Source organism: Aspergillus sclerotioniger (genome assembly GCF_003184525.1).
Source record: "Aspergillus sclerotioniger CBS 115572 chromosome Unknown BO94scaffold_2, whole genome shotgun sequence".
Lineage (NCBI taxonomy): Eukaryota > Fungi > Ascomycota > Eurotiomycetes > Eurotiales > Aspergillaceae > Aspergillus > Aspergillus sclerotioniger.
Window position 1 is genome coordinate 77,593 of NW_020290992.1, and position 11,003 is coordinate 88,595.

Genomic DNA, 11,003 nt, shown 5'->3' on the forward strand with positions numbered 1-11,003 from the left:
ATTACAAGGAAGATAGATGAACGGGCACCCATTAACACCTGTTAAACTTGTTCGGACCCCTCATTGATCCAGCTTCCGTAGTAGTATGACAAGGCAGATGCGTCATTGGACATTACTACGTAGCTTAGTTTATATACATTCGGTTTTTTTCACCAATTTATGTTATCGCCCTCTTACCCAGGCCTAAAATAGATCCGTCATGGCCCCGTTCGAGGCATCTCCTACCAATCGGGCATACTTGGCCAACACACCCCGTGTGACATGGGGTGCCGGGGGCTTCCACTCTCTCAGACGTTGCTGGATCTCGTCATCCGAAACGTCCATGGCGATCGTGTTCGTTTCGGCATCAATCGTGATCACATCCCCGTCACGGACAACAGCAATCGGGCCTCCTGCAGCAGCTTCAGGGACAATATGACCCACAATGAATCCGTGGCTAGCGCCTGAGTATCGCCCGTCTGTGATCAGCGCTACATTGGTGAGCTTGGCTCCCATGAGCGCAGCACTGGCTTTCAGCTGTTCCGGCATTCCCGGCCCACCCTTAGGACCCTCGTAACGAACAATGATGACCAGGTTCTCGCCGTGAGGAATCTTACCCTGGTTCAATGCCTCGTTGAGTCGATGCTCCTTGTCAAACACGCGCGCCTTGCCTGTGAACCGAAGCCCTTCCTTACCTGTAATCTTGGCAACCGCACCACCGGGGGCAAGGTTACCTCGGAGGATCTGAAGGTGACCACTCGCCTTGATGGGGTTGTTCAGGGGGCGGATGATGACCTGGTCGGCAGGCAGCGATGGGTGCGACGCTACGTTCTCAGCCAGAGTTTTGCCAGTCACTGTCAGGATATCACCATCCATCAGGCCAGCTGCGATCAAAAGTTTCTGCACAGACGGGATGCCTCCAATCTCGTAGAGGTCGGCCATGTAGTACTTTCCGCTGGGCGACAGGTCAGCAATGAAAGGAATCTTGTTGCTGACCCGCTGGACATCGTCCAAAGTAAGATCCACGCCGGCAGTTCGGGCCATGGCGAGGAAGTGAAGCACGCCATTGGTGCTTCCGCCCAGGGCCATAGTAATGACAAGGGCATTTTCGAAAGACCGCTTGGTCAACAAGTCTCGAGGGCGGATATTCTTCTCCATGCAGATCTTGATTGCTTCGGCTGCTTTGACGCACTCACGCATCTTTGTTGGGGAAGACGCGGGAGTAGAAGACGATCCGGGCAGAGAAAGTCCCATGGATTCAATTGCCGTCGCCATGGTGTTGGCAGTGAACATGCCACCACAAGCACCCGCGCTGGGACAGGCATGTCTCTCCAGATCATCCATAATTTCATCCTTGTTCTTGCTGGTATCACCTCCGTCATTAGGTTGACGAAGGGTATCATAGGTATAAGCACCCGCAGCTTCAAAGCACGTTGAGACGCTGACACGCTTTCGTAGAAGATTGGAATATCCGACCTGAATGGTACCGCCGTAGATCATGATCGAGGGCCGGTTGTGTCTCGCCATACCCATCACCACACCAGGCATATTTTTGTCGCATCCAGGGATCGCGATGCAGGCATCGTGATATTGAGCGCACGTCACAGATTCAACACTATCTGCGATGATTTCACGAGTCTGGAGGGAGAAACGCATGCCTGAGATTTCGTCAGAGAGGATTCCGGTAGTGAGTTTTATTAAGCACCAACCTTCACTACCCATGCCAATCGCATCCGATACTCCAATGGTGTTGTACTGCCATCCAATCATGCCTTGATCCGTGATCGCCTTCTTCACAGTCTTGGCCAGGTCTAACAAGTGCATATTGCATGGGTTGCCTTCCCACCACACGGATGCAACACCAACCTGGGGACTTTTCGTCATGGCATTATGGTCGGGGATGCCCGCTGCGTAGAGCATTGCCTTTCCGATCACCTCGAGGTCAGAACTGGTCCTAAGTTGCGGGGAAAGCCATTGTGCAAAAACGGGATTGACCAACCTTCGCACCAGGGAAATCATGGCCTCTGGTGATGGTGGCCGAGTATCGATTCAGAACTGGGGTACCATCTTCATGCTTCGTACCCTCTGGCACGCAGGGGAACTCGATGTACTTGGCTTCCCCCAAGGTGGATGACACTGCGGGTTTGGAGGGGTCCATTGGGTGAATTCTCGGACGACAGGAGGGAAGGTAAGAACAATGGAGTCAGCAGAAGAAGTCGAGAAGATCCTCTAAGCTTGCACTGCCCAGAGGCCAATATAAGAGAATGTGGAGATGAGGGGAGGATGGGAGACTATACCGAGCTCCGTGCTGTATGTGTGCGGTCGGTACCCCAAAAGCCCCTCGTTCGCCTGGAACTTCGGAGGTACGGCGTGCGTATGTCCCGGTCAGTCGGCCAGAAGTCCGCTGCGGGGAAGATGAGATCCGCGGTATAATCAGAATCAATCTGATTAGTTGCATTCGACCCTCTGACGAGGAACCGACGGCTGTGATTCGAGCAGTCCGGGCAGCTTGAGTGGGGTCCCGGCTGGGACTACCTAGTAGTGGGCCATCCATCACCCAGATTATCGATTGGATATTTTGATTATGTACACACTACACAGTAGCAGTAGGCAGTAGACTGAATATATTATTGCGTTGATTCATGAGCCCCAGGCAAGAGGAACATGACATGCTGGGTATCTTCCAGTGGGAGCTGACTTTAAACAACACATGTCGTCATCACATATCAAGGGGAAGCATAATACAAAGGAACTGCAACAGGTATAATCTGGCCGTCCGCCAATGCAATTTACCTTGGCAGCACCCAGGTAAGGCGTCAGATCTCTACTGTGCTGACCCAGCCGCCTCTACTTCTCCATCATACACCTCTTCAACTGAGTCCTTCTCAATGGTGGACCATTGACTCGAGTGGTGCAGCGCCTCGTCCGACGCTAACTCCTGTAATGGGCTTTTCTTCCCAGTGTGGCCTTCAGCTTCCTGTTCATCCACGGTGCTATCATCGGGACCGGCGCTTCCATCTACAGCAAACCCCACCATCTTCCCCGAGCTTGACTGCGGGCGTGTCTCTTCAAGCACATCGCCATTCCAGGGTTTGCATTTCTTCACAATCTCGCCGCAGCGTAGACAGACCCAGCCCTCCCCCTCTTCCCCTTCTAACTTCTGCACGATACAGACAAAGCAGTACATACAGCCGCAAGGTATCGTTTCGTAGGGGTTCGTTATATCGGTCTGGGCTGATCCGATGATGCCGCCAGATGAAGCTGACGCGGCTATTGCTTCGCCCTCTGTCGTGGAAGTGGGGTTGTTGTCTTTATAACAAATAGCGCAGGTCCTCTCTGGAAGGAATGCCAATTCCCCCTGCTTTCCAGTCTGCTCGTCATCCTCGCTGCCGGCTTTAAGAGTGGATAATGTCTTCCGCCACAGCCTGGAGAGCCATCGACGCCACCGGCTAATTCCAACAAGCGGCAGCAGGAAGAGGAGGAATTCCGTAATGGCGTGCCATACCAGCTGACGATTAAGATATTCAAATGACACTTCACGACTCGCTTGTGCAGATGGTGGAAGAAGGCGCATGCGAAGTATTCGGTCGGCCAAGGTTCGGTATCGGCCATTCACCAAGAACACAAGGAAAGAGACGAAGGCAGCGATCGAATGGGTTGCGGAGACAAGATCTGTCAGACGTGCTAACATCCGCACTTCTTGGGATGGCTACTGATATGAGTACGTGAAAAAAAAATCCGGTAAGCGCATACACTTACTTCTTCGTAGCCACTCTCTTGGTTGATCAGCCAGCTTTCCCACTTACCCCAAGCGTAGCGGCCACCGACAGTAAGCAACCCATACAAAGATTTCTGCCACTTCGTTGGAGCCGAGTAAACAGGCCCTTTGCTGCGACTATCAATATATTTCAGGTTCTGTAATGCCGCACCATAAGAGGAATTGTGGTCCCATATTGAGAGCTTGAATAGAATCGCACGGAGAGTAAACTGGATCTCATGAGACCAGTCCTCGCGCATTTGAGGCTATCAGAATCACAAATTAGCTTCGTGTGCAACAAGACATCCAAGATATCAACAAGACTAACCCCAAAATATTTTAATGCGTCTCCGACCTGGCCTTTGAGCAGCCCCAGTAATTCTTCATCCAGCAGTTCGGCATCAACCTGACCCACACGATAAGCAGGCCTGATGCCTTCGCGCCCTCTTATAGTATTCCATAACGAGAAGGCAGATTGGGGCAGTTTGTTCAGGGGGTAAGGAAGTCTTTGGAGGGTGGGATGATTGAGCGGCGAGGCCCGTTGCTGCTCCGCAAGCCTGGCGCGAGCTTCGGCTTCGCGGAGACGGCGACGTTCCAGAACCCTCTCCTGAGCAGCGGCAAAGTTTGTCGAACTCATCGTTGAATCATCGTTGGAATAGCGGAGCGGAAGGGTGGGTAAGTTGTTGGAAGTGAAGGCGACAGCCCAAGGTCGCACTGTCGACAATCATAGTAACGTTGATCGTACCAGCTCGGTTCCCCGTTCGGAATGGATACTGCCGAGGTTGAAGAACCAACACGTGACCCGACGCTGATAAGCATTCGATAACCTAAACTGAGATAAAATAGCAAAAAAACAAGGATGATTCCAGATAGTGACCAACAATGCAGAGTACAGCCGAAAGTTAGGGAAACTTGCTCATTGGCATTTGATACGATCTCCAATACCTTGCCCATGTATTTTGGGATGTCTAGATATGCATATTCTTCTAATCCTATCAAGGCTTCGCATAAGGTCGCAGTGGTCACATGGCAATTGTTCCTACAGTGGTATCTCGTCCGTGAGCGTGAGATTGAGATGGTGCTATCAGCTTGTCGAGTTGGCTACCTCAAATAAGTAGCTCTGTCCCCCACCTTTCCAAAGCCTGAGGGTACGTTTCGTCTGACTAGATATAAATCACCATTGAAAAACATGATATACAGACTCATCCACGATTACGCAGTACTGTTAGAAGGGCACATGATGCGCATGAATCACTGAAATACAACACGGTTGACATTGTCAGCAAGGAATTATTCTGTGACTACAAGAAGACATTCGCTGCTCAGTCATGCAATGTAATACCTGCCCAGACTGAGCAAATGTGGCATGCGACCACACACCCGAGCGATCCGATCTGAGGTCTGTCGGCGTTATCCGACATGGACGACCATGCCCACCTGTGCTACCTACTAGTAAAATCCTCCGATGTAAAAAGGTGCCATCGACTGCACGAGGGTTGAGCATACTGGTATTCCACCCAAGCTGGTTGGCTGCCACAGGATCCAGGGGCCGGGGGAATTCCTGGCCAGTGGCCAGTCCCTTTCATGCTACAGTGGAATCCGCGCCCCGGACTAAACAGAGCCAGCCACGGGCGCACGTGCGGCAGAGAACTGTCAATACTCAATACTAGCGTACTATCTGCCACCCCGCCCCACATGGATCTTGCGAGTTGCGGAGATCCCTGACCAGGGACACCACAAACTATCACTAGTACAAGGAACCTAGTCAGCAGTCCCTTACTGAACCTAGATACATCGCCTACTTACGGACTTCACATATATACGCATGATGAATGTGGTGTGCAGTTCCGGCGTCGAGGCGGGACTCGAATCCATCTCCACTACCCCACTTGGCAAGGTTCGGCGTGCCACTCCAACAATATCGGATAATGGCACCTTGGTCTAGGAACAATCCTACTGTCAACAGTCACTTAGTGTTGTTGGTAGCCGGAGCCAAGAAAACCGGACTTTCATCGAATAGGATCAACCGTTTTGGCCGCGTGGTTCTCTCGTCCGTCACTGTGTATTCGCCAAGAAAGGCGTTATCTCGTTCCTGGTGGATACAGCTTGGACGGACTCGTCCAAGCCTACCAGCGTACCAGGTCGTTTGTGCCGGCAACCCGTGGCAAGGGCACATGGTCTCGTGTGTCACTGTCTACCTGCCTAAGCACTCGGCATGGATTCTCACCTCTCTGGTGGTCTATAAAGACGCGGCCCGCTCACGTCGTACTCTGAGTTCTTCTAGTCGAACGCTGATCATTCACCATCCAACTCTCCTCCGCTGGTGATAACCAATATACCTCCATAGGAAGAAGCCAGTTCATGATGAAGTCTACTGTCGCATCTCTGCTGGCGGCTGCCTCTGTGGCATATGCTCAGGTTGCCAATGTGTCGGAGCCCTCCCTCGCCACGATCAAGAAGAATGCAGCCACAATTGAGCCTTACTCTCCCGTTTCGAACGTCCAGGGCCTGGCCTTCAACCGCTTCTACCAGATCTGGCTTGAGAATATTGTATGTACCAGTCCTTGGACGTCTATCGTGTGTGTTCTTTCCTAACTTGCCCTTTTAACTAGGATTATGATGATGCAGCTGCCGATGCGAATGTGGAGTGGCTCGCCTCCCAGGGAATTACACTGTGAGTACCCACGCCATAAGAAACAGGTCAAGCCGGAATCCATTGCTGAGTGTTCAATAGGACCAACTTCTACGCGACCACCCATCCTTCCGAGCCGAACTATTGCGCTGCGGCCGCAGGTGACAACTTTGGCATGGATAATGATGACTTCCACCAGATCCCCGCCAATGTGTCGACCGTTGCTGATCTTCTGGACACCAAGAACATTGCCTGGGCTGAGTACCAGGAGCATATTCCGTACCCCGGATTCCAGGGATACAACTACTCCAACCAGGTGACTTACGACAACGACTACGTGCGTAAGCACAACCCTCTGATCCTGTTCAACTCGGTCACCGAGAACAGCACTCGTCTACGCCAGATCAAGAACTTCACCAGTTTTGAGGATGACCTGGCCAACCACAAGCTCCCTCAGTGGGCGTTCATTACCCCCAACATGACCAATGATGCTCACGACACCAACATCACTTTTGGTGCCAAGTGGGAGCGCAGCTGGGTCACGCCCCTGCTCAACAACTCCTACTTCATGAACGACACCCTGCTACTTCTCACCTTTGACGAGGACAGTACCTATGCTAAGGGCAACAAGATCTTCAGCATCCTCTTGGGTGGTGCTATCCCTGACAACTTGAAGGGCACCAATGACAACACCTTCTACACCCACTACTCCGTCATCGCCTCTGTCTCCGCTAACTGGGGCTTGCCGTCTCTTGGACGCTGGGATTGTGGTGCCAATCTCTTGGAGATTGTTGCAAACAAGACTGGCTATGTCAACTACGATGTTGACACCACGAAGCTGCGTCTCAACGAGACCTACCCTGGCCCGTTGTCCGACAGCGAATACTCGAAGTACTCTCCCGTGTGGCCCATCCCCTTGGCCAATGCCACCTGCTCGGCCGGTCATGGTATCCTGGACATTGTCAAGAAGACCTATGCCAACACCGAGCCCACATACAACTACACGAGTCCTTTCCCCTACGACACGAAGGCCAACTACAATGTCAATGTCACTGCGACTAGAAAGTCTACTGGCTCCAACACCACCTCCTCTTACTCATCAGCGAGTGCTAGCGCTAATGCTGGTATCTCTCTCGTGTCGCCCAGCACTGGGATTTCCGGCCTCGTCATTGGACTGGCTCTCAGCTTGCTGTGAAGTTGACCTGCTATCGTAACTTGACAGCACATCTCACAAGCGTCGAGTTGCACCGCAAATGAGGGTACGGATTATGGATGGTATGAACTGGAGCAGATTCGGGGGGTGTGACTCTGATGTATTTTATGAATGGTAATGACAATCGAGAGATGAGATTGTATGCGTCTCTTGATGCTGAACGACAATTCTTTTGGCTTGTCTGTTTACATTAAAAGCAACTAATCGCAGAATATAATTTACAAGAGACGATATCTGTCTTCAATACATTCAGGTAGCCAACCTATTTTAGTTTGAGTAGATTTGGTGCAACCAATACAAACATGTCCACTATTGGATAGCACTAGGAGGCTAAAGTGAGCCATCAAGAGCCCGCCTGGATCAAGATAGCCTTGGTCTCGAGGTAGCTCTCCATGCTATGCAAGTAGCTCTCTCGACCAATTCCACTCGCCTTAAAGCCACCGAATGGCATGTCTTTCGGCATACACGGACTCGTACAATTGACGCCGACAGTTCCAGCCTCAAGCAACTTCGACACTCGCACAGCCCGGTCAATGTCCTTTGTAAAGACAGCTGCATACAAGCCAAGTTCACTGTCATTGGCTTTTCTGAGGACCTCTTCCTCCGTCTTGAAAGTGTTAATTACCACTACAGGTCCATAGACCTCCTCTCTCACAATCTGCGCATCCTCGGGCGCGTTTTCAATAACAGTCGGCTTAATAAAGTACCCTCTCTCTGCATCACCCCCTAGTGTCAGCGCGCCTTCTTTCTCGCCAGCAGCAATATACGACTTGACCCGCTCATACTGGATCTTATCGACCTGTGGACCGTGGGTCGTCTCCTTATCCAACGGATCCCCAAGCACAGCAGCTCCGAACATGCTCTTGAACAACGGCAAAAACTTCTCTGCCACGGACTCATGCACGTAGATACGCGAGTTCGCGATGCAAGTCTGTCCACTAAAAACCTGGACGCTGAACTGGGTCTGCGCAGCAGCAGCTTCTATGTCTGCATCAGGGAAGATAATGGCGGGAGTATTGCCACCTAGCTCCATTAGGACTGTCTTCATGTTTGACATGGCAGCTAGTGTCTGGATTTTCCGACCAGTGAGCAGAGAGCCTGTGAAGCTGAGACAGCGCACGTTCATGTGAGAGGCCAGTGCAGCACCGGTGGTTGGCCCATGACCTGAAAGCACGTTTACCACGCCCGGTGGGAAGCCGGCTTCAGCGATTAGTTTTGCTCCCAAGACACACTGTTTGGAATTAGCTCTCAGGATGGAGAAGACTTGGATGTTTAATGAGAGGCTTACCGTGAGAGGTGCTTTCTCGCTGCTCTTCAAGACTATGGTGTTCCCGGCTGCCAGAGCAGGAGCCATCTTGATGGCGAAGTAGGCAAGGGGGACATTCCAAGGCACGATGGCAGCTACCACACCATACGGTTCTCTGGATGTTATATTGAGCTGTCCCGGTGTATTCCAGCTGGACGTTCCCTGAACCGTCCAGCCAGCTTCAGCGAAATAGGAGAAGGTGTCGATTGCCACGCTCGCATCGATGTATCTGGAGACAGGTTTTCCGGAAGACAATGCCTCCAAACGGGCAAACTCTTGCTCATGCTCGCGGATGAGGGAAGCTATCTTATGAAGGTATTTGCCCCTGTCAGCGGGTGAGAGATCCCTCCATGCTGGAAACGCGGTTTTGGCTGCTGCGACGGCTTTGTTTACGTCTGTTTCACTGGCCTCGTATACTAGCGATATATGAGTATCGGGGAATTATACGCCGTTGGCTGTAAACACAAATACTAGATCTGCTCACATACCATCTGCAGCTGGTTCACCAGTAAAAGGGTTGACCAGGCTGAATGTCTTGCCATCTGAGGATGGTTGAAACTATTATTTGTCATTACAATCAGTATGCTAACATATCATGACAGTCAACCAGAATACCTTGCCATCGATGAAGAGCCGAGACTCGATTGGACCCTGAGAATTATCGATCATCTTGCTGTATTGGAAAGGACACTTGCATCAATGCAGGAATGCTCATAGGAATTTCAATGCCCTCCCGACGAACTGATTAATATATATATATCAAAGGCCTTCTGGCCTTGGAAATGCCTCTTTCAATACGGAAATTTAGGTTAGCTCAGTTAATTACCTGGATAGGTGGATTCCAAAACATGGTTATATTCACACTCGGCCTTGAAGGAAACCACCTGAGCCTACAGGTACTGGCATACACATTTCCTGGATAGTTTTTCTGGCTCTTGGAACCCTATGCCATGGTCGCTTGCTCGGGTACGACCTAGGTACCTACAATCACTAGTTGAGAGGTGCAGAAAGCAAGATCAATCAAGGCAATCTAGTTGCTTTTATTATTCGTCAAATCTTCATTATATAATACAGAAAAATGCTTATTGCGCAATTCCCTCACGCTTCATATCTTGAAGGTTCAGAGTGTCTTGGTCACCAGGACGACGCTCGGACTCAATCTTCACCTTGTCCTCAGGGCCTCCAGGGCCCTCATATTCTCCGGCTGGAGCCAGTCTGTGAGAGAAAATCAAATTAATACTCTTGAAACATTTGTATAGCTAATTGGGAGTTGATCTCACCTGCCGCGATCGTCACGACTGCCTCCCTCATCTTCAGGGATGGGCTTGCGGTTGCTGCCCGAAGCACCTGCTTCTCTGCCGGTACGAACGCCTGTTTCGAACTTTCTGTCGACCATCTCGTTCACACCAGACTCGAGCGCTGTCCGCTGTTTAGTACTTGGTCGAGAGATGGTGTGAGGGATGCATGGGACGTACTGGAATCGCTCTTAGGACCAAGGCCTTGCTTGGCCTGGTAGGAGTTGAGGTCCTTTTCGGCATCGTAAGCCAAGCGAACCTTGTCGTAGTCGTTCATGATGTTGGTGGGAAGTTGGAGCTTTTTTCTCTGGTCGGGTTTAATAGTAGAATTTGAGATGATTTCCTTGATGAAGAATACTGGCAGCAGAACGATCCAGTCTACTATATATGTGTCCCTGGTAATGAGTCCCCCATCAGGGACATTGGAAGCATTGCATCATGATACATCATAGGTATGTAACCAGCAGTGTAGCATGTGTCGAGTCCACTCCATCATCTTCTATAGAATCTGGAAGCATGGAAGGGGTGGCCAGGCTGGGTATGATATCACCACCCCCGTTACATCAAGGAGTCCGATCGAAGCCCTAAGCAGCCCCTCTGATTGGGACTAGCGGTCAGGGTCCGGCCCTAGGGTTTTTCCGGAGGGGAACAACTCTAGTCCGGAGTGTCCCGCCTCGGCGGGGAGACCCGAAAGATTGAATCCGTGAAGCCCGATGACTGGCGGCGAAGCTTGCTTGCCTTGCCTCGCCTTCATTGTTGGCCTGCCCCTTTCCACATCAAAGAATCCGTTTCCACCCCGACGAGGCAGGATTTGAGGGCTG

At 51.3% G+C, this 11,003-nt stretch overlaps 6 protein-coding genes across 6 annotated transcripts; 2 read left to right on the plus strand and 4 right to left on the minus strand.

Annotated features, from left to right (window-relative positions):
* Positions 1 to 35: 35 nt before the first annotated feature.
* Positions 36 to 2,332, minus strand: ilv3B (putative mitochondrial dihydroxy acid dehydratase). The gene is made up of 3 exons (XM_025609572.1): positions 1,979 to 2,332; positions 1,689 to 1,902; positions 36 to 1,637 (listed from the first exon to the last, which is right to left on the minus strand). Exons 1-3 carry the CDS (start codon positions 2,135 to 2,137, stop codon positions 184 to 186), a joined length of 1,827 nt encoding a protein of 608 aa, XP_025472236.1. The 5' UTR covers positions 2,138 to 2,332; the 3' UTR covers positions 36 to 183.
* Positions 2,333 to 2,582: 250 nt separating this feature from the next.
* Positions 2,583 to 4,573, minus strand: BO94DRAFT_481996 (pex2/pex10/pex12 family protein). Its single transcript, XM_025608875.1, has 3 exons — positions 4,065 to 4,573; positions 3,739 to 4,002; positions 2,583 to 3,688 (listed from the first exon to the last, which is right to left on the minus strand). The coding sequence occupies exons 1-3, from the start codon at positions 4,371 to 4,373 to the stop codon at positions 2,804 to 2,806; spliced, it is 1,458 nt and encodes a 485-aa protein (XP_025472237.1). The 5' UTR covers positions 4,374 to 4,573; the 3' UTR covers positions 2,583 to 2,803.
* An 831-nt stretch (positions 4,574 to 5,404) lies between these two features.
* Positions 5,405 to 6,195, plus strand: BO94DRAFT_126273 (uncharacterized protein). The gene has a single exon (XM_025605614.1). The coding sequence runs from the start codon at positions 5,569 to 5,571 to the stop codon at positions 6,061 to 6,063; it is 495 nt and encodes a 164-aa protein (XP_025472238.1). The 5' UTR covers positions 5,405 to 5,568; the 3' UTR covers positions 6,064 to 6,195.
* On the plus strand, positions 6,101 to 7,563 carry BO94DRAFT_455283 (acid phosphatase PHOa; the record flags this gene model as incomplete). The annotated part of the gene is made up of 3 exons (XM_025607646.1): positions 6,101 to 6,286; positions 6,349 to 6,410; positions 6,471 to 7,563. 3 exons carry the CDS (start codon positions 6,101 to 6,103, stop codon positions 7,561 to 7,563), a joined length of 1,341 nt encoding a protein of 446 aa, XP_025472239.1.
* Positions 7,564 to 7,887: 324 nt separating this feature from the next.
* Positions 7,888 to 9,556, minus strand: BO94DRAFT_599964 (aldehyde dehydrogenase; the record flags this gene model as incomplete). The annotated part of the gene is made up of 4 exons (XM_025616336.1): positions 7,888 to 8,812; positions 8,870 to 9,303; positions 9,376 to 9,445; positions 9,503 to 9,556. 4 exons carry the CDS (start codon positions 9,554 to 9,556, stop codon positions 7,925 to 7,927), a joined length of 1,446 nt encoding a protein of 481 aa, XP_025472240.1. The 3' UTR covers positions 7,888 to 7,924.
* Positions 9,557 to 9,909: 353 nt separating this feature from the next.
* BO94DRAFT_530197 (uncharacterized protein) lies at positions 9,910 to 10,729 on the minus strand. The gene is made up of 3 exons (XM_025610632.1): positions 10,363 to 10,729; positions 10,168 to 10,306; positions 9,910 to 10,102 (listed from the first exon to the last, which is right to left on the minus strand). Exons 1-3 carry the CDS (start codon positions 10,457 to 10,459, stop codon positions 9,970 to 9,972), a joined length of 369 nt encoding a protein of 122 aa, XP_025472241.1. The 5' UTR covers positions 10,460 to 10,729; the 3' UTR covers positions 9,910 to 9,969.
* Positions 10,730 to 11,003: the final 274 nt, after the last annotated feature.

Bases quoted from the DNA above. Each gene is read 5' to 3' on its own strand.
- ilv3B (XM_025609572.1), bottom strand. From the start codon at position 2,137: ATGGACCCCTCCAAACCCGCAGTGTCATCCACCTTGGGGGAAGCCAAG. The intron at 1,903-1,978 runs GTTGGTCAATCC...GTGATCGGAAAG, and splicing joins ATGATTTCCCTGGTGCGAAG to GCAATGCTCTACGCAGCGGG. The intron at 1,638-1,688 runs GTTGGTGCTTAA...ACGAAATCTCAG, and splicing joins GATTGGCATGGGTAGTGAAG to GCATGCGTTTCTCCCTCCAG.
- BO94DRAFT_481996 (XM_025608875.1), bottom strand. From the start codon at position 4,373: ATGAGTTCGACAAACTTTGCCGCTGCTCAGGAGAGGGTTCTGGAACGT. The intron at 4,003-4,064 runs GTTAGTCTTGTT...TGATTCTGATAG, and splicing joins ACGCATTAAAATATTTTGGG to CCTCAAATGCGCGAGGACTG. The intron at 3,689-3,738 runs GTAAGTGTATGC...TCATATCAGTAG, and splicing joins AAGAGAGTGGCTACGAAGAA to CCATCCCAAGAAGTGCGGAT.
- BO94DRAFT_126273 (XM_025605614.1), top strand. From the start codon at position 5,569: ATGTGGTGTGCAGTTCCGGCGTCGAGGCGGGACTCGAATCCATCTCCA.
- BO94DRAFT_530197 (XM_025610632.1), bottom strand. From the start codon at position 10,459: ATGAACGACTACGACAAGGTTCGCTTGGCTTACGATGCCGAAAAGGAC. The intron at 10,307-10,362 runs GTACGTCCCATG...AACAGCGGACAG, and splicing joins TGGTCCTAAGAGCGATTCCA to CGCTCGAGTCTGGTGTGAAC. The intron at 10,103-10,167 runs GTGAGATCAACT...TTTCTCTCACAG, and splicing joins AGTCGTGACGATCGCGGCAG to ACTGGCTCCAGCCGGAGAAT.